Raw genomic sequence first — 21,449 nt, forward strand, 5'->3', positions numbered from 1 at the left:
TTTGGAAGCAGTTTGGCCATTTCTCAAAGCATTAAACCTAGAGTTACTATATGATTCAATGATTCCACTTCTAGGTATTTAAGAGAATTGCAAACATGTCCACACAAGACCTTGTACAGTCGTGCACCACATAACGGCATTTCAGTCAATGAAAGACCATGTATGATAGTGGTGCAATAAGATTATAATGAAGCTGAAAATATTCCTATTGCCTAGTGACATTGTGGCACAACATATTACATGTTTTTGTGATCGCAGTGTAAACAAACCTATTGTGCTGCCAGTCATATAAAAGTATAGCACATACAATTATGTATAGTATATAATACTTGCTAAAGATAATAAATGACTATGTTACTGGTTTATGTATTATACTTTTTATAATTGTTATTTAGAGTATATTCCTCCTACTTATTAAAAAAAGTTAACTGTAAAAAAAAGTTAACTGTAAAACAGCCTCAGGCAGGTCCTGTAAGAATTATTCTAGAAGGCATTGTTATCATAGAAGATGACAGCTCCGGGTCAGGCATGGTGGCTCACGACTGTAATCCTAGCACTTTGGGAGGCTGAGGCAGGCAGATTGCCTGAGCTCAGGAGTTTGAGACCAGCCTGGGCAACACGGTGAAACCCTGTCTCTAGTCTCTACTAAAATACAAAAAATTAGCCGGGCATGGTGGCATGCACCTGTAATCCCAGCTACTTGGGAGGCTGAGGCAGGAGTATTGCTTTAACCCAGGAGGCGGAGGTTGCAGTGAGCTGAGATCATGCCACTGCACTCCAGCCTGGACGACAGAGCGAGACTCCATCTCAAAAAATAATAGTAACAATAAATAAAAGAAGATGACAGTTCCATCCATGTTATTGCCCCTGAGGGCCTTCCAGTAGGGGCTTGTCTTCCAGGACAAGATGTTGTGGAGGTGAAAGATAGTGGTATTGATTATCCTGACCTTGTGTAGACCTAGGCTAATTGTGTGTATTTGTGTCTTCGTTTTTTACAAAAAAAGCGTAAGAAGTAAAAAATAATATATTTTACAACTGTACTGTATATTTGTTTTAAGCTAAGTGTTATTACAAGTCAAAATGTTTTTAAAAAGTTAATTTAAAAAGTTAAAGTGAAAGTTAATTTATTATCGAAAAAAGAAAAATATTTTTAAAGTAGTGTAGCCTAAGTGTAGTGTTGATAAAGTCTAGAGCAGTGTACAGTAATATCGTGGGCCTATGCGTTCACTCACTACTCACTCATCGACTCACTCAAAGCAACTTCCAGTACTACAAGCTCCGTTCATGGTAAGTATCTTACACAGGTATACCATTTTTTATCTTTTATATTGTATTTTTGCTGTATCTTTTCTAGGTTTAGATATGTTTACATACACAAATGCTTATTACTGTGTGCCTACAGTGTTCAGTACAGTAACATGCTGTATAGGTTTGTAACCTATGAGCAATAGGCTATACGGTATAGCCTATGTGTGTAGTAGGCTACCCCATCTTAGTGAGTGTGAATACACTTGATGATGTTCTCACAACAACATAATCACATAAGGACTTTTTTCTCAGAACATATCCCTGTTGTCAAACAACACATGGCTGTACATGAATGTTCATAGCATTATTCATAGTAGCAAAAAAGTGGAAACAACCCAAATGTCAATCACGTGAGGAATCCAAAAACAAAATCTGGGCATATCTATACAGTGGAATTATATTCAGGCATCAAATAAATGAAACACTGAAACATGCTACAAAATGGGTAGTCCTTTTAATCATTATGCTAAGTGATAGAAGCCAGATGCAAAAGACCACATATTGTATGATTCCATTGTTGTGAAATGTCCAGAATAGGCAAATCTGTATAGAGAGAAAGTAGATTAGTGGTTGCCTAGGGCTGGCAGAGCTAGGGGAAATTGGGAGTGACTGCTAACAGATATGGAGTTTCTTTGGTGGGGGGAGTGAAATGTTCCAAAATTATATAATGGTAATTGGATGCACATATCTGTGAAAATACTAAAGCCCAATGAATTGTATACTTTAAAAGGATGAATTATGTGGTATGTGAATTATATATCAATAAAAACTGTAAAAGGAACCAAACGGGCTCCAAAAGTTAGGAAATACAATATCTGGGCCAGGTGCGGTGGCTCACGCCTGTAATCACAGCACTTTGGGAGGCCGAGGCAGGCAGAACCCGAGGTCAGGAGTTCAAGACCAGCCTGGCCAACGTAGTGAAACCCCGTCTCTACTAAAAATACAAAAATTAGCCAGGCATCGTGGCAAGTGCCTGTAATCCCGGCTACTTAGGAGGCTGAGGCAGGAGAATTGCTTGAACCCGGGAGACAAAGGTTGCAGTGAGCCGAGATGGCGCCACTGCACTCCAGCCTGGGCAACAGAGCAAGACTCCATCTCAGAAAAAAAGAAAAGAAAAGAATAAGAAAAGAAAGAGAAAGGGGGGAGGAGGAAGAGGAGGGGAGAGAGGGAGGGAGGGAAGAAGGAAGGAAGGAAGGAAGGAAACCTGATATGAAAAATTTCCTGGAAGAGATTAAGAGCAGATCAGAGGCCGCAGAAGAAGAGACCAGTGAATTTAGAGATAACTTAAAAAATTGAAACACAGAGGGAAACAAAAGACTTCAAAAAACTAAAAAGCTCCTCAGAGACATGTGGAACAATACAAAAGAATCTAATAAATGTGTAAGTGGAGTTCCAGAAATTATGGCAGAAGAGAAACAATAGTTGAAAATTTAGGAGATGAGTCTTAAAGGATGAATTGGGATTTGTCATGAGAATAAAGGGAGCAAGGGCATTTTAGGTAGAAGAAACAATATCAGCAATATTGTGAAAGCCTGTAGCCATATTATGAGTACTATGCAATGTCATTTTAAATGTGTTTTAATTATAAAGGATAGTTTTCTTATTTGGAACTTTATTTCACTAAGTGATATTACATATTTTGAATTCTCTTTTGGTAGGCTAACCATCTACTAACTTATCTTTTTGTATCCAGCTGGTGATTAATAAGTTCTGGTCAGTTTCTTAAAAAGAGTTACTAGTTGGCCAGGGGAAGCTAGTTGGGTCTTAAAATTAACTGTATGCTGCTTACATTTTTACTACATGAGAAAACGTTAATAATTGCTGACATGTAAGGCAAAGCCTAAATGCTTAAAATAGATTTTTTGCATGTGTTTATTTTTCTATTTCTTTTTAGATTTTTTAGGATTGATTTTTTTCTGTTTCTGTGAAGAATACCATTGGAATTTTCATGGGGATTGCATTGACTCTATATTACTTTGGATAGTATGGATATTTTAACAATGTTAATTCTTCCAATCTATAGACATGGATATCTTTTCACTTATTTGTGTTGTCTTCACTTTCTTTCATCTATGTTTTATAGTTTTTAGTGTACAGGTCTTTTACCTCCTTGGTTAAATTTATTTCTAAGTATTTTATTTTTGATGCTTTTGTATCTGTTTCTAGAAATGAAGTCAATGGAACATGATAGCAGCCAGTTAAATGAACTTCAAAAACAAAAGAGTGAATTGATACAAGAATTATTTACTCTCCAAAGAAAACTTAAAGGTATTACCTTCATGAGTTAGCTTATTTTGCTGATAAATACAGTTATATATGCATGGTAAGGGCATATTATTCTTTTAAAATATATTAACCTGTTGTGATATAGTGCTATTATTGGTATAAAAAAGAAATAGATAAAACACTAATCAGTGTGAGATCGGATATTTTTAATGTCACAAATTTTTTAAAGATCTTTTTTGTGCATGTAATTGTTATATTGAAGTAGAAAATAAAAATCATTAATATATAAATTTTATATGCAAGCACCAAAAATTAGAGTATTGTTCTTATGAGTGAATAAAGATAATCTTTATGTTTAATTTTCAAAAGATTGCAACTATTTTTTGATTTGTTTAGTTTTTGAAGATGAAGAGAATAAATCCATTTGTACTACCAAATATCTAGAGGCAGAAAAAATAAAAATCAATGAAAAGCCTCAAAATGATGCAGAATGCTTAAGGTAAGAGTTTCCTATTATATTTTGGCATAAATCAGGTAATTTTTCAAGTTAAATAGATTTCAGTATAAAGCTAAGTGCATCAATTATTAATTTAAAGTTCCAGATGAAGACATTATTTTCTTCTCTGTGTATTCTGACACCTGCCAATAAGGAAACACTTCAGGGGCTAGAAAGTGCTACACGTAAGTTCATGATGCATTGGGTTGATGACTGATAATAGTGAAATTAATTTTATCTTTTCTTGAGACTCAGTATTTTTCACATCCCAAGAGATAAGACAACTCTCCTTTCTGTTATTCCTAACTTTTGGCGGGAAATGATTGAAATTACTTTTAATCTTTCTAGATTCCAGCGGTGGGAGGAAATCAGTCTGCTATTTTACTTGACATTTGTTACTCTGGTTTTGTTCTTAAAAAGTGAAAATGTATTTTCTGTATGGATTATTTAGATGATTTTTATGCATTTGGATAATGAATGTATGATATTTGAAGTGACATAGTCATAAACACAAGGAGAAAAGACCTCAAGTTTTAAAATTTGACTCTCATTGATTAATAATTTAGTGTTACCTTTGCTGGCTTAATTTTAAAGAAGTTCCTGTACTTTCTAGGTTTCATATAAGAAAAGAAACCTCATTACTGGATCTATGAAGAAGCAAATGAAGCCTTCTTTCACATAAATCATATAGGAAATATGTCCACTAGAGCTGAAAAAATGCTTCATATTAGCAGTGTATTACCTTAGGCAATAATTTTAGTAGATTGTGAAAAAATATTTGCAATTTAATTTTATATTAAATTTTATAAGCATAAAATATCAATCCCTTGGGTGATATGTGTGATGCAGAATGAGTTTCGATAATGACAATCTGCTCATTCATTTTTTTTTTGCACTTTTAAAAATGGTGAAGCCCACTGGTATCATTAGAGTTAGTAGTGTGAGGCCTTCCAATCTGAACTCCAGTTTTGTAGGTTTATCACTCAGTCATAAAAATGTGCTCTGGGTTAAAATTAAACACACAAAGTCTGTTAGAGAATGCTTTTTCCTTCACAAATGATGACTTAGGAAATTTGGATAGAAAGAAATATCAGTGCATATATTTAGTCCATTCATTGCCTTTTAGCAGTTATTAAATTAAATGCCAATATTTATCAATTCCTACTTTTCATTCATTGATATGTGTACTTAGTTTCCCAATTAGCATGTTTCGTAAGTTTTCCCAGGTGTGAAGAGTGAAGTCAAAGTACTGAGTATAAAGATTTTAGGAAAGAGGACTATCAGTCTTACAATTAATGCAATAACAAGAAGCTAATGATGTCAAAAAACAATAAGACATTTATTCAGCTTCACCATGAAGGCCAAAATTAAGTTGACGTTATTGAATTTTGGGATAGAATAGTCTTTTTCATCTCTGTGTTCAAATGTATATGGAATTCCATAATAGTTGCATTTCTCTTAATTTCTCAGGTTTGACTTCTAATGGAGTAGATGTTATTTTTATAGCAGGATTTCTCAAACTTGGCCTTGTTGACATTTTAGACCAGATTATTCTTTGTTGTCGGGAGCTGTTCTATGCATTGTGAGATATTTAGTAGTAACTCTGTCCTCTACCCACTAGATGCAGTAGCACCCTGCATTCACCAGTTGTGGCAACCAAAAATGTCTCCAGACATTGCAAAATGTCCGCTGGGGGAGGGGGTGGCAAAGTCCCCCCAGGTTGAGAACCAGCTTTATTTTAAGGTTATTATGACTTCTACGTTCATTAACTTTAACCAGTAAGAAAGCAATTACAGAGAAAATCTTTAATATTAATTCATTTCTATGAGCTTATTGTTTCTAGTTTTAGTAATTAGACAACCTTAATACATGTTTTATTTTGTCTATATTGAAATTCTTTTATAACGATTATGGTTCATATTTTAAAGCTTAATATGCCATGTTCAGATTATTTGTTGGACTCTATCTTGATGTTATCCATTAGTGTAGAGAACCAGTGTTTCACAGTTTAGTGGCCTCTGCTTTAGGTAACCTTTGCATTCACAATGGTTTAATGGTTCACATTCAGAATGATAATAGTCTCTGTTTTAAATAATCTGTCTCTATTTATAAATATCAAGATGTTTGTTTAATTAAAAATTCTGTTTTGAAGAGTAAGCATGTAACTAACACACATTTAAGCAGCTAACTTAGAGAATATTGCTATGATTAACACTTAAGCCACAGGTTAGGTTAATTCATCAGAAACCTCCCAAAGAGGTGTGTAATTATGACTGATCTGGTTTTTTCATATAGTGTAGGGAGAACAGAAATAATAAAGATCAGAATCTTAAGAGGCAGTAAGCATAGTGGTTAAATCCTTTTGAAACCCAGCTCTCCCTCCACTTATGGTTCTTCTTTCTTTCACTCTTTGCATCTTGCACAGTCCAGGGCACATAGTATTCAATAAATATTTGTTCTGGTAATTGAGTCTACATATAATTGAATTTTCACTACAAAATGATTAAAGTTCATCTTCATATATTTTCAGTGTTATTTGCGAAGACATGATGTATTCTAACCACTGGGAAAGTGCCACTTTGGAATGGATTATTTTCATTCCTATCTTTTTCTTCAATGTGGAAAAAGCTTTACAAGTTTAATCATGCTGACCTCCCCTTAGTCCCTCATTCCCTTATCCTAATGTGGAGAGGAGTGACACAGTCTGATCGGTGAATCTGGAAAGGCAAACTGGGAAATGTGGAGCCCAGCCCCTTTCTTTTCCCTGTCTCTTTGGAACATGGCCTGCCTCAGAGAGCATGTTTTCCCACTCTGCTTCTCCATCTCTTAAGTTTTATCATTGCTGAACTCCACAAGAGAAAGCCTGTGGGGTCCACTGCTACCTTTAATGGTGTGAGTTAAGTTAGTCTAATACCGGGGTTTGATATTAGCAAACCCTTGCCTACAGATTTAAGCCACGTTCTCCAGTATCTGCTATATCAGTAATGAATGTGACATTTATGCTTGCCTTCTGCCTTTCTTACTTTTTGATTGGGCAGATTTCAGGCAGGAAAGAAGAGTATTATATATTGGGCCTCTGTAAACCCCCAAACCTATTATTATTATTATTATTATTATTTGAGACAAAGTCTTGCTCTGTATCCCAGAGCAAGGGATTACAGGCATGCACCACCACACCTGACTAATTTTTGCATTTTTAGTAGAGACAGGGTTTCACCACGTTGGCCAGACTGATCTCGAACTCCTGACCTCAAGTGATCCACCTGCCTCGGCCTCCCAAAGTGTTAAGATTACAGGCGTGAACCACCACAGAAACCTATTATTTTTTATTATTACCCAACACCAGGGTTACCAAAATGCACACTTCTTCATCATGATTTTTTTATTTACTCCAAATTATAACATAACAGACAATTTTAAACATTTCAGGAATTTTCTTTCACCACAAAACTTCCTTCTAGAATCATTGTACATCTTGTATTACTGATATTTGTGCTTGTTTAATGCAATAGGAAGATTGTTTTAGGAATAAATCTGCATAGGCAACAGCATGAGATTTTCATTCTGAGCACTTAAAGATGGTGTGGCTTTGTTTCAGCACCACAAGACAGGGCAACAAGAACAAAAAGAAATGAAAAGAAAAAAAGGTAGTATGGTTTGTGAAGAGCATATTTGCAATGTAAACTGCACAGAAGTTAATATACACCTGCTACGAGAGACTCTAAATGCATTAATGTCATGTAGTAAAGCAGTGCTGTGACCTCTTCAGTGAAAAAGTCATCTAGTTAAGTTGGTCATAGAGGTCACACTGTTGGTCCTTAGACTTGTAAGAAGGCATAAACTCAATATGGTAATAACATGTTTTCAAACTCTTTCAAGGATACATAGATAAATATGTTTATTTTCACATGTATATATTTTTTATTATGAGAATAGTTGGGCCGGGCGCGGTGGCTCATGCCTGTAATCCCAGCACTTTGGGAGGCCGAGGTGGGTAGATCACGAGGTCAAGAGATCAAGACCATCCTGGCTAACACGGTGAAACCCCGTCTCTACTAAAAATACAAAAAACACTAGCTGGGCGTGGTGGCAGGCGCCTGTAGTCCCAGCTACTCGGGAGGCTGAGGCAGGAGAATGGTGTGAACCTGAGAGGTGGAGCTTGCAGTGAGCCGAGATCTCTTTTCATACCTTTGCTCTGACACCCCAAGTGTGACCACTGTTAAAAGTCTGATGTGTATACTGTCAGAATTTATTTCCGTTTGTGTGTGTACACACATGTACATAGGTATGTCTGTGTGTGTTTAGCAAAAATGGGATTATGAATCACACTTACTGGTCTGCAGTTTGCTTGATTATTCATCAAAATGTAGACGTTTTCATTTTAGTTTGTACTAATCTTCATTCTTTTTAATGCTATTATATGGAGATGCCATATTTATATAACCAGTCTCTCATTAATGGGTGTACAAGATAGTTTCTCAATATTCATAATTAGACACACTTTTATAAATGTATCCTTAAATACTTGCAAGAGTCTTTCTGTAACATTATTTAGAATAAGCAGCATTTAGTAGAGTAATATGAATTGTTACCCAGGCTCCATTTATAAAATGGTCTACATTATCTTTGCTCTTTGTTTTCAACAACAGAAAAGCTCAAAGTAGACAAGAGTAACAAGATCTCAGTTCTACAGTGTCCTCAAAATATTAGTCAAATAGTTGTGTGTCTGTACCTTACCTATATTATCTCCATCTTTTTTAACATTTATAAAATATGAGACTCCCCATTTAATTCCAGGATTGTTTTTTAGCTCTATATTTTGCTGAATATTTCTGTTGACTCTGCATCTTTTCTGGTAAAACTTCATCATTTATTCACTAACAGAAGTGTCTCTACAGCATTGATTATGTAGCCTTCAAGCTAATAGAGATCCCCTGTTTTGTGAATCCTTGGCACATACTGTAGTTATTAAAGCTTCAAAGCAAATACAGAGGAAATTTTTACGGTAGACTCCATTGATTATTTTAAAAGTTATATTCTGATATAAATGTAACTTTTCCCCTAAATTGTGAAATAATTTTATTATACAAGCCATACAAAATATTACAGTGATTATTTTCTAAATTCATTGGTATATTTCATATCATACAGATTTCTTTTTTCATTTTCCTATGTTTATCTTTATAAATCAACCCCTTTTGGTGTGGGTTTGGGAAGATGACAGAAAATATGTGGTAAAAGGAGATGCCTACCCCAACCAGCCAGGATTTGGAGGAAGGGAGATGCTGGCAGGACCGTTCCCTCTTCTAGCCCTTTCTCAGCAGATTCCTCTGGTCTAGCCTTACACACCAGTGAAGGCTCTTACCTATCTGCTGGTGGCCTGGACTGAAGGAAAGCAGAATTAGAAAACTGATAATTCTACTGTCACACATTCAACTTTCATACCTACTTTCAGAAATAAATTATATATGAAATTGGATTACTGATAGTACTTTAAATAGAATAATTTTGTGCTTAAATGCCACTAAAATAATTTTATATGAATTAATATAGGGATAGAGAATATGTAAAAAGTCAGTCCATGGAAAAACCAGTGGAAAGTAGAAAGAACTACTTATTAAACCTCTACTGTGATTAAGAAAACCAAAAAGGACAACACTAATAAATTTAACATATAAGATTTAAAATTTCGGCTGGGCGCAGTGACTCATGCCTATAATCCCAGCACTTTGGGAGGCCGAAGCAGGTGGATCACCTGAGGTAAGGAGTTCGAGACCGGCCTGGCCAACATGGTGAAACCCCGTCTCTACTACAAATACAAAAATTAGCTGGGGGTGGACGCCTGTAATCCCAGCTACTCAGGAGGCTGAGGCAGGAGAATCTCTTGAACCCAGGAGGCAGAGGTTGCGATGAGCCGAGATCACACCATTGCACTCCAGCCTGGGCGACAGGAGCGAGACTCGGTCTCAAAAAAAAAAATAATAATCATAATCATAATAAAAGATTTAAAGTTTCATGTGTCAATAAAAGTCATCAAGATTAAATGGTAAACTGGAATAAAATTATAGTCATTTTGATAAACAAAGGATAACAGCTTGTTAAAAAATCAACTGATAAAAATCCATTAGAAAACATTAAATTAATGGTTCTTTATCCATGCCTTTATCAAACATGCATTAAACACCTACTTTGTACCATACAGTATGCTAGTTGCTGGGGATACCAACATGAGTAAGACAATGTAATTGAGCTACACTGATTATCAAATAAATGCAAATTAAAACCACTAAATATTATTTATTCTATCAATTTTTGAAAGCCCAAATGATCATAATCAAAATTGGAAAGTGTGTGCTGCAGAGATGACTTATACATGGCTGGTGGCAGTATACATGCTTAGATGTATTTGGAATGAAATTTAAGACAAACAAATTATTATAAGCATCTTAAAATGTTTATGCCATTTGACCCCATAATTCCATTTATGAGCTGTATTCTAAGGAAGACAATGCTAGGTACAGAAGAAGCTTTATGCTCACAAAGGTGTTCATAGTAATGTTATTTATAGTAAAAAAAAAAATAAGAACAACTGAAATGCCCTACTATAAGAAATGATTATGTTAATTAATGATGTAACCACTAGGATTACTACATATTTATCTTAAATAGTATTAATTGGTATGCAATTAATAGTTAACTGGGGGAAGTGTATAGAATAGCATTGAGCACACACACAAATACATACACACAAAAGCAAAACTAGGAAGCAAAATTGTATAATCACTTATATGAAAACTAGAGACTGCAATGAAATATACATAAATTTTAACAGCATTGCATTTGAGCACTAGGACTTTGGGTGAAATCTATCCTTTCTACTTTAAACAGTATGTACAGTTCTGTAGCTAGAATGAGTATGTTGTTAGTTAAGGGTTTTCTGTGTCTCTGAGAGGTAACTGAAAAAAATTTATAATGATGCAGGAAATTGTAAAAATACATGGAACATAAGTTTTTCTAAACTAATTAGCAATGTTGGCCTATCATAGTCATTATTTGATGACTCAGAGAAAAGTGACAATAACCAGTGCAAAGTGCCCTTAGTTCAGTGAGTGAGAGAAGTCCTTCTTGACTCCTGTAGGCAGTCAGTCTATGCACTGAAGCATGAGATCTACTTACCATTATATTGCTTTGGCTAGCTGCAAATGTATTAATATTCATGCCATTATCATCTGGCCTCTTTTGAAGCTAGCAACAGCAATCTTTTCTTTAAGTGCAGATCTAAATTCTACAGCTTGATTATATGCTAAATAGAGAAATACTTCCTATAATTTGCTCTGAATGCCCTCCTTAATTTCAGCGGTCTCTCATTCTTATTTTTAGGTAACTAAAAGAGTGAGTGGTCACCACCTAATTCTGATAGGCATGAGAAGTCATACAGAACCTGTAGTCCATTTGAACTGAAGAGATGGATGAGCACGTGTTGATGGAATGGTGGGAATATCTCTGCCATTTTATTTGAAAAATAAATTTATTAAAAAGAAGGCTTATGTACATTTCAATAGCAGCATCCATAGTATATTGTAACTCTCCACTTAACTTTCCACTTACTCTTTAAAAATATTTATTACAAGGGTTTTTATACATATGTAAATATCTGATGCTTAAAATTAGTAACTTATCTTTCCTTATTAAGCGTCCCTTTAGATTTCTCATTTACTATTAAATTCCTAAAAGTTCAGACAGAACACAGTGAACTTCAATATACATATGCGCTGCATAATGACATTTCAGTCAACAGCATATCGCATATCTAAGAGTGGTCCCATAAGATTATAAGACTGCACTTTTTATTCCACCTTTTCTATGTTTAGATACACACATACTTACCATTGTGTTTCAGTTGCCTACAGTATTCAGTACAGTAACATGCGGTACAGGTTTGTAACCTATGATCATCAGCTATACCCTATAGCCTAGGTGTCTGGTGTGCTATCCAATCTAGGTTTGTGTAAGTTCACTCTGTGATGTTTATACAACGACAAAATCACCTAACTATGCATTTCTCACAATATATTCCCATTGTTAAGCGATGTATGACTGAATAGGGTATTTCACCATCCACCCTTATTATAAATATTATATTTTTATTCCCTAGTGGTCCTTAAAATAATATATGTAAACTATATGTAATTTCTAAAGTATACTAATATAATGAGCACCTGTGAACTAAATATGAGCTAAATATGAGCTAAAAATGATCATCCGTGAAATAAACTAGAATATTACCAATAACTTGCATTAGCTATGGCTTCTCTTTTATTCCATACTCCCTTCATTACCCCAGATATCGTTGATGTCCTATATTGTATTTCATTTTCTTGTGCATGTCGTTCTACAATGTGATTCATTTACTTGTGTATATAAAAGTTTCTTTATAGTATTATGTAACTAACTTTAGTTTACAGCATGCATTTATCATCTATCCTATATATACATGCACAATCTATTGGTTACTTGTATTTGTTTTTGAGTTGTGTAAAAATTATATTATACTATCTGAGATTTGTATTTTATTCAATGTTTTTTTCTAAGATTTACCCACGTTGATGAGTGTAGATGTGTGACCATAGCATATTTTTTTCTCTTTTTAATGGACATTTGGGTTGTTTCAAGATTTTGGTATCACCAGCAGTGCTGCTGTGTACATGCTGGTGCACATATGCAAGAGTTGTTCCAGGATAGATGCCTGTTGGAATTGCTGAGTGTAGGGCATGCGAATGTTGAACTTCACAAGATGACGATAGACTATTTTCCAGTGTGATTAAGCCAGTTTATATTCTCATCAGCACATTATGAAATTTCCTGTTGATCTCCATCCTCTTCAATGCTTTTTAAAGACTTTTTAGTTTTTGCCAATCTTGTGGACATAAGATGGTATTTCATGGTCTCTAATGGCCTTGTCCTGACTACGTATATGGTTGAGCATCTTTTGCATCTGTTTATGACCCGTGCATTTTTTTCTGTAAAGTAACTCTTATTTTTCTGCTAGATTGTTTGAGTAATTTGTCTTTTTCCTATTAATTTCCAGAAGTTTTAAATTTTTGCTCTTTCAGTAGTTGTGAATTTTGTCTGTTAATGAATTAAAAATATCTTCTCCAAGTTTATGGGGTTTTGTTGTTTGCTTTAGGCTGTTCTAGTTGAAAAGTTCCTACTTTTGCTGTGGTTGAAATTTTTAATCATTTTTTATAGTTAGCATTTTTGTTTCTTGGTTAACAATATTCTATTTTATATTTCAAAATAGCCACAAGAGAGGATTTTGACTGTTCTCATGATAAAGTAATGATAAATGTATGAGGTGATGGATATACAAAATACTCTGATTTGACTGTTGCACATTGTATGCATGTATCAAAACATCACACTGTATCCCAAAAATAAGTGCAATTATTATGTCAATTAACAAAATTAGAGGCCAGGCGCGGTGGCTTATGCCTGTAATCCCAGCACTTTGGGAGGCTGATGTGGGCGGATCACAAGGTCAGGAGATCGAGACCATCCTGGCTAACACGGTGAAATTCCGTCTCTACTAAAAGTACAACAAAATTAGCTGGGCGTGGTGGTGGGTGTTTGTAGTCCCAGCTACTCAGGAGGCTGAGGCAGGAGAATGGTGTGAACCCAGGAGGCAGAGCTTGCAGCCTGGGTGACAGAGTGAGACTCTGTCTCAAAAAAAATAAAATAAAATAAAAAATTAGAAAATTAACAAACAGGAAATTTATCATTGGTACAGTATTATTATCTAACAGTCTATATTAATATTTCCCGTTATCTTAATAGTGTTCTTTATAGTTACTTTTCTTCTTTCTTTTTCACTTCCTTTCTGTCTCTTTCTTGTCTTCTTTCCCTTCCTCCTCTCTCTCTCCTTCTTATACCTAGGAACCAATTGAGGATTACAAATTATGTTTTCTTCTAAGCTCTTTTATTCAAGAACAATTCCTCTCCTTTCATTAAATTGACACTTTTTCTGAGGTGTCAAGGCTAGTTGTTTTATAGAATGTTCTTCAATTTGTACTTATTTGTTCCTTTGAGATTATATGCAAGTTAAATTTTTTTGGCAAGAATATTATGTAAGTGATATTATGTCTTTTTCAGAGCATTATATCAGGAGGCATATAATGTCAGTTTGTTTCATTTTTGGTAATGTTAAGTGTGATCCCTTAGTTAAGACTGTGTCTGCCAGATTTCTCTGGTGAGAAAGCACTATTTTTCCATTGGTAGTACTAAGTAATAAATAGGATGACCCTTTGATACCTTGTACATATCCTTTCCCCAATAAACCTTCTCTCAACCATCTATTGTCCACTAATGATTCCTCCTTGAATCAGTTATTACAATGGTGGCTGCAAAATGGTAATTTCTAATCATGGCATTCTTTATTTATTAATTGGTAAAGTTCTTTTAAAAAGAGGTTTCCTTTTCCCCTCCTTCCCCCACCCTTTTTATTTCTCCTTTAAAAAAAATTCTCTATGTACTCATGCACCTTTTAAAGTTACATGGGTCATAATCCATTACTGTCATTATTATTTTTCATACCCCAGTTTTCCCAAATTTGGCCAGAGGCAATCCCTCTGAAATTGATTTCTGTGTGGTTTTTTAAAAACCACTTTCTTTCTGGTGCAAGAAGGTGTTCCAGGCTCTTCTTATACATACCTCCCTCAATCCTGGAACCAATTATTTTTTTCAAGAAGCCCTATCATCTTTGAGTTGGGAATACTATTGAGAAACTCAGACCACAGTACTAGATGTGCTCATTGCTACTGGATGTCGTTGCTTCTAAGCACTTGAAGTGGACATAACTAAAATTACCATTTTTAAATGGTAAATTTACACAATCTCCTCCAACTCAAATCCAAAATGACTGGGTTTTTCTTCTCCTCCCTCCATTCTGTATGTATATTTTCTTTCTAGTTAAAACTCTGGTTCTCAATTATACCAATGTAATTATTAATATCCTAAATCCTACAAATATCACAAAATGATTTTAGAATTACTAGCCATGTACTAACAACAAGCCTACTAAATAAAGTATAAGATTCCTCTGTAATTCTTAGTGCCTTACTACAAATCCCACTGAGGGTGAATAGACTATTGTGTTCAAAATTAACTTTAATTCTTTTTTATTTTTTCCTATGATTATAAATTTGAAATGCAGTTAGGCTTATTCATTTCCATTTGTGTTTAACTCAAGTGTTCTTTTTGTCTAACTTTAGGGCTCTTTTTCTCAGCTTTATTGATGAATTTTATTTGATAAATAAGTAAAACATAAACATAATTCAAGAGCAAAAGTATATAAAAAGATACATCCAGAGGCATTTCATTCCATTCTCTGTCCTACTGCATTTTCACTCACTGCTGTAGGTTACTGTTTTTGCTAGTTTTTGATTCATCCTTCCTGTGTTTCTTTTTCCAAAAATAGATATTTAATTATATATTCCCATATCCCTTTCTCTTTCACAAACGTTAACACACTGTATATAGTCTTTTGTATCTTTCCATTTTTTATTTAACAATATATCCTGGAATTCATTTTGTAATAGTTAAAAGAAATTATCTTCATTTTTATAGCTATATAATACTTCATTGTAATAGATGTACTACAGTTTATGCAACCAGTCTCATATGAATAGACACTTACATTGTTTCCAATATTTTGTGATTACAAATAATGTTGCAATAAATAATCTTGTGTATATGTTGTTTTGTGTTTATACAGTATCTTACTGGATATAGAGTGGCAGTTTCAAAGGGAAAATGCAAATGTAGTTTTGTTGGATCTTGCCACATTCTCCTCCACTGAGTCATACCATTTTGAATTTCCTCTAGCAATGTTTGAGCACAATTTTTTTCCCATAATCTTGCCAAAAGAGTTTGTTGTCAAGTTGTTGAAGTTTTGCCAGTGTGATAGATGAGAAACAATATTCATGTGTAGTATATTTGCAACTCTTTATTATGAGTGAATTTGAGTGTTTCTTTATGCTTTTAAGGACCATTTGTAAATTGTTTTTTTTACTACCTCTCTATGACTTTTTCCTATTTTTGTATCAGGCTTTTGGTCTCTTTTTGTCCCTGATTAGAAAATTTATTTATATATTATGGAAATTAGTCCTTTATCTGTGACATATGTGGCAAATATTTTCTTATGTTTTGTCATTTATCTTTGAACTTTACTTATGGTGGTTTTTGCTACACAACCTTTTAAACATAATTGAATTTAATACTCTTTTCTTTTATTGCATTTGTGTTTTGAGCAATAGTTTAAAAGTCTTTACCTACACCCAGTTTATCAAATAATTTATTGATGCTTTCACTTTGACCTTGTATGGTTTCATTTTTTACATTTAAATCTTTGATCCATTTCGAGGGTATTCTTGTATATGCTGTGTAATGTAGATCCAACTTTAGCTTTGGCAATCCATATACATCCATTTACAAATGACTATCCAGTTTTCTCAACACAAAATTTAATGAAAAGTCTATCTCTTTTTCCCAGTGGTTTGAGATGTCACATCTATTGTCTACTAGATTTCCATTTATACTGAACTCTGTCTGTCTTCTACTATATCCCACTGTTCTATTTATATGCCAGTACTGCACTGTTTTAATTATAAACGATAAATAGTAGGATTTAGTGGTTGGTAGGGCTAGTCACTCCTCTTTTTTTTTTCTTTCTCAGGGCTTTCCTAAAAACATTGAAGAGCCTTACTTGAATGTTTATTTTTTCCATATAAACTTTAGGATCAATTTGCCTAGCACCAAGGAAAAAATTTGTATTTTTATCAGGATCATATTCAATCTGATTTAATGTAGAAATAGTTAACATTTTTATGATATCCTGTGAAAGAAAAAGTCATTTCAGTTATTATTGATGAAAGTGAAGGCTATTTTTGTATGCTAATTTTATATCTTGTCACCTTACTAAATTATTTTATTATTTGAATTGTTTTTTTATTCATCGATATTTTTGAGTTTTCAGTTATATTGTCATATTACCTGAAAATTAAAATAACTTTATTTTGTCTCTCAAACTCTTATGCCTCTAATTATTTTCTCTAGACTAATTTTAATGGCTAGTTCTTCCAACTTAATATTAAAAAGTAATAAAGGTAATGGGCATCCTTACTCCTGACCTTAAGGAGATTGACTCTAGTGTTTACCCAGCAATAAGATGCTTACTTTGGGATTGACATATGTATTTTTTTATTGGGTAAAAATAATACATATTAATTCTGATTTTATTGAAAGTTTTTTTATCAGGGATAAGTTTTAATATTTTAAACACCCTTTCAGCACCTCTGAAGATAATCATATTATTTTTCCCTTGGAAATATTAATATGGTCAATTATATTAATGAATTTCTAATATTTAACCATACATTAATTCCTGGGACAAATCCTAATAGATCTTAGTATATTATTTATTTAATGTGGTATTGGATTCTTTTTACTAATATTTTATTTATAATTTTTGCATTAGTATTCATAGACATGTGTATGTGTGTGTATATGTATTCACTATCTTGATCAGGTCTGCTATCAATGTTATGCTTGCTTCAGGAAAAGAAATTCACTGTTTTCCTTGTATCTTTACACTTTAGATCAATTTATATAGTTTTTGGATTATCTGGTGTCTCAAAGTATTTTTGCTTTTTGTTCATAATACAGTTTTTAAAAAACATCATCAGCAAAACAAAACAAAAACTTTCTTCAATTCAGCTATGGTTATTGGGTGAGAAATAGACAAATTTGCAGGGACTGTAACATTTAAAGACAAGAAGGAATCAAGAAATGGAAATGAAAAGCACTGGAAAGACAAAAAGAACATCATTAAATCAAAAAACACAACTGTCTCTACCCAAAAGATAAGAGAGCCATTGATTTAAACAAATTTCTTCTGCCCTACAGAAGCCATTACTTTCAACTGTGAGGCCTCAGACCTTCTCTCAGTGTTTCCCCACATGGGGAAGGACTTTCACTTTCTGAGGGTAATTTAATCTGTATTTCATCACCCTTAGGCACCCTTTGTCCTTTCTTCTCTCTACCATTGAATGGTTACTTAACTCTTTCTGCATTGGTGTAGGCTTCAGAGCTGAAGTTAGATGTTTATTTCCCTACTTACATGTAATTTCAAGTTTTGCAAAATCCTGTATATCCTTCTTAGCTTGTATACATAACTTATAGGTGGTTTTATTTGGTTTTCGTATTGAGAGGTCTTTTTTACATTATTTTTCCTTTTGGAAACTTAAAAATTTTTAATTAAAAAATTTTGAATTAAAAAAATTTAATTGTTATTTTATAAGAACTTTGACTTCTGTCATTGCCTTTTTTAAAACTTACATACAGAAAATTTACCTTTTAGTATACAGTGAATTGGCAAAAATATTCAGTTATGTAACCATCACTGCAATCAAGATATAGAATACTTTGATGATCCCAGAATGTACCCTTCTGCTTATTTATACTCAGTGCCTGCGTTCCAGCCCCAGCCCCGATCTGTTTTCCTAGTTTTGCTTTTTCCAATATGTCGTACAAATGGAATAATATGCTATGTATCCTCTTCGGTCTGGCTTTTTAGATTTACCATAGTGCATTTGAGATTATATTTGTTCATTTATCAGTAATAATGGTAGAGAATTCTACAAAAATAATGAAATACTTTAGAGCACAGATACAGGAAGCTCAGAGAGCCCCAAGCAGCATTAAAGAAAAAAAGCAAACATCTATACACATCATATTTGAACCTCTGAAAAATAAAGATAAAGAGAAAATCAGGAAGGAAGGCAGAAAGAGAAAAGACACAAAGACATTATATACAAAGGAATGAAGATAATAATTATAGAAGACTTCTCATCAGAAATCATGCAAACCAGAAGACAAGGGAATGACATCCTAAAGAATGAAAGTAAGAGCTGCCAGCTCAGAATTGTCAGTGAAAATCCCTTTCACAAATGAAGGCAAATACAGATAATTTTAGACAAACTCAAGTTGATTGAATTTCTTGCAAACAGACTACATTACAAAAAAGGGCTGTATAAGTTTTTCAGAAAGAAGGACTATACCAGATAGAAATTTGGAGCTATGCGAAGAAATAATAAAACTCCAGAAATGGTTCAAATGGGCCAGGCATGGTGACTCACACCTATAATCCCAGTACTTTGAGAGGCTGACGTGGGCAGATAGCTTGAGTCCAGGAGTTCAAGCCCTGGAGTTTGAGACTACCCTGGACAACATAGAGAGACCCCATCTCTACTTAAAAATAAATAAATAAATGAAAGATAATGAAGATAAATATAAAATTAGAAATGAAAATGAAGATAAATATAAAGGCCCCTTTTTCACTTTTAATTGATGTAACAAATAAGTGACAAAAGCAAAAAAGTAGGAATATATTTTAGGTTTATAGCATATGTAAGAACAAAAATGTATGATGATGACCGAACAAAAAATGGTAGGGAGAAATTGGAAATAAACTGTTTTAAGTTTCTTATCCTATAAGTGTAGCAAGTGTTATTTTATTTTTATTTTTTTGAGACACAGTCTCTCTTTGTTGCCCAGACTGGAGTGCAGTGGCACGATCTTGGCTCACTGCAACCTCTGCCTCTGGGGTTCAAGCTGTTCTCGTGCCTCAGCCACCCAAGTAGCTGGGATTACAGGCGTGTGCCACCACACCTGGCTAATTTTTGTATTTTTAGTAGAGACGGGGTTTCCCCATGTTGGCCAGGTCAGTCTTGAACTCCTGGCTTCAAGTGATCTGCCCACCTTGGCTTCCCAAAGTGCTGGGATTACAGGCATGAGCCACTGCGGTCCGGCCAAGTAAAGCAGTGTTATATTATTTGAGAGTACACAGTAATAAATTGAAGATGTGATTAACCCATATGCAAGCATTACAACTTTAAAAAATGCAGTAGTCCCCCTTATTTGCAGTTTCTTTCTGGAATTCCAGTTACCCACATTCACCCATGGTTTCAAAATATTAAATGAAAAATTTCATAAATAAACAATTCTAAATTGCACACCATTCTGAGTAGCATGATGAACTCCTGTGCAGTTCTGCTCCATTCTGCCCTGGACATAAATCATCCCTTTGTCCAGTGTATCTGCACTGTATATGCTACCTGCCTGCTAGTCATTTTGTAGCCATCTGAGTTATCATATCGACTGTTGTGCTATCACAGTCTTTGTGGTAACCCATATTGCATTTAATGATGGGCCCAAATCACAGGAGTAGTGATGCTGGCAATTCATATATGCCAAAAAGAAAGTGTAAAGTGCTTCCTGTAAGTGAAAAGATGAAAGTTTTTGACTTAAGAAGGAAATGAAAAAAATTGTATGCTGAGGTTGCTAAGATCTACAGTGCAATAAGATATCTTGAGAGAGAGAGAGACCACATTCACATAACTTTTAGTACAGTATATTGTCATAATTGTTCTATTTTATTATTAGGTATTGTTGATAATATCTTTCTGTGCCTAATTTATAAATTAAACTTTATTATAGGTATATATGTATAGGAAAAATCATAGCATATAGAGAGTCCAGTACTGTCTGCAGTTTCAGGTGTCCACTGAGAGTATTGGAGCATGTAGCCCCCATGGATAGAGGGGGACTATAGTAAGTATAAGTAATAAGTCAATAGAGGAGATAAAATGTAATTATTAAAAAAGTCCAAAAGCAGGTAGAAAGAGAGGGAAAGAAAAGAGCAAAGCACAGATAGAACAAATAGAAAATTATTAGAAAAATCTTATATTTTAAATTCAGCCATATGAATAACTATATTAAATGAAAATGGTCTAAATATGCCAAGTAAAAGACAGATTATTACATTAGATAAAAGAGTAAGACACAACTGTATGGTTTCCACAAGAAACCCACTTTAAATACAAAGATGTAGATACATTAAAAAATAAAGAATGGAAAGCAATATCCTGTACTAGCGGTCTGGAAGTTCTAGTTTCTTCATATCCTTATCAACACCTGGTATTGCCTATCTTTCATTTTAGTTATTCTGGTGAATGTTTAATGGTATTTCCTTATGCTTTTCTTTGTATTTCCCTAATTCAGAATGAAATTTAATACAATTTCCTATTTTTATTAGCCATTGGACATTTTATTTTGTGAATAATCTGTAGTTCTGTGAATAACCGGGGTGTAAGCTATTGCTTCCTGTCTTTGCTTTTACTTTATAATGGCTTTCCTTGTTGGGTGCTTCACGAATTTTTGCTGCAAACTCATTGTTCTCAATCTATGAGAGGGCTGTGGGTCTAAATTTATTAAGGTTTCCTTTAGAGAAGATTCCCTTTTTATTATTATACTTTTAGTTCTGGGGTACATGTGCAGAACGTGCAGATTTGTTACATAGGTATAC

General features: G+C 33.9%; 1 protein-coding gene across 8 annotated transcripts in view; it reads left to right on the forward strand.

The window, feature by feature from the left end:
- The window catches only part of CCDC172 (coiled-coil domain containing 172), a 61,802-nt gene that overhangs the window by 35,665 nt on the left and 4,688 nt on the right, over positions 1-21,449 (forward strand). For 5 of the 8 annotated variants that reach the window (XR_008510642.2, XM_054522919.2, XM_054522920.2 and 2 more), the window contains 2 exons: positions 3,475-3,576; positions 3,931-4,033. Coding sequence is in view for 7 of the 8 variants with exons in the window: in XM_054522919.2 (XP_054378894.1) it covers positions 3,475-3,576; positions 3,931-4,033 (205 nt within the window). In the remaining variant the exon portion in view is untranslated. Of the gene's footprint in view, positions 1-3,474; positions 3,577-3,930; positions 4,034-11,410; positions 11,564-21,449 lie in introns of those variants that run through there. The other 3 variants (XM_054522923.2, XM_054522924.2, XM_054522925.2) reach the window with 1 other exon arrangement.

This window comes from Pongo abelii, chromosome 8 (assembly GCF_028885655.2).
Source record: "Pongo abelii isolate AG06213 chromosome 8, NHGRI_mPonAbe1-v2.0_pri, whole genome shotgun sequence".
Classification (NCBI taxonomy): domain Eukaryota; kingdom Metazoa; phylum Chordata; class Mammalia; order Primates; family Hominidae; genus Pongo; species Pongo abelii.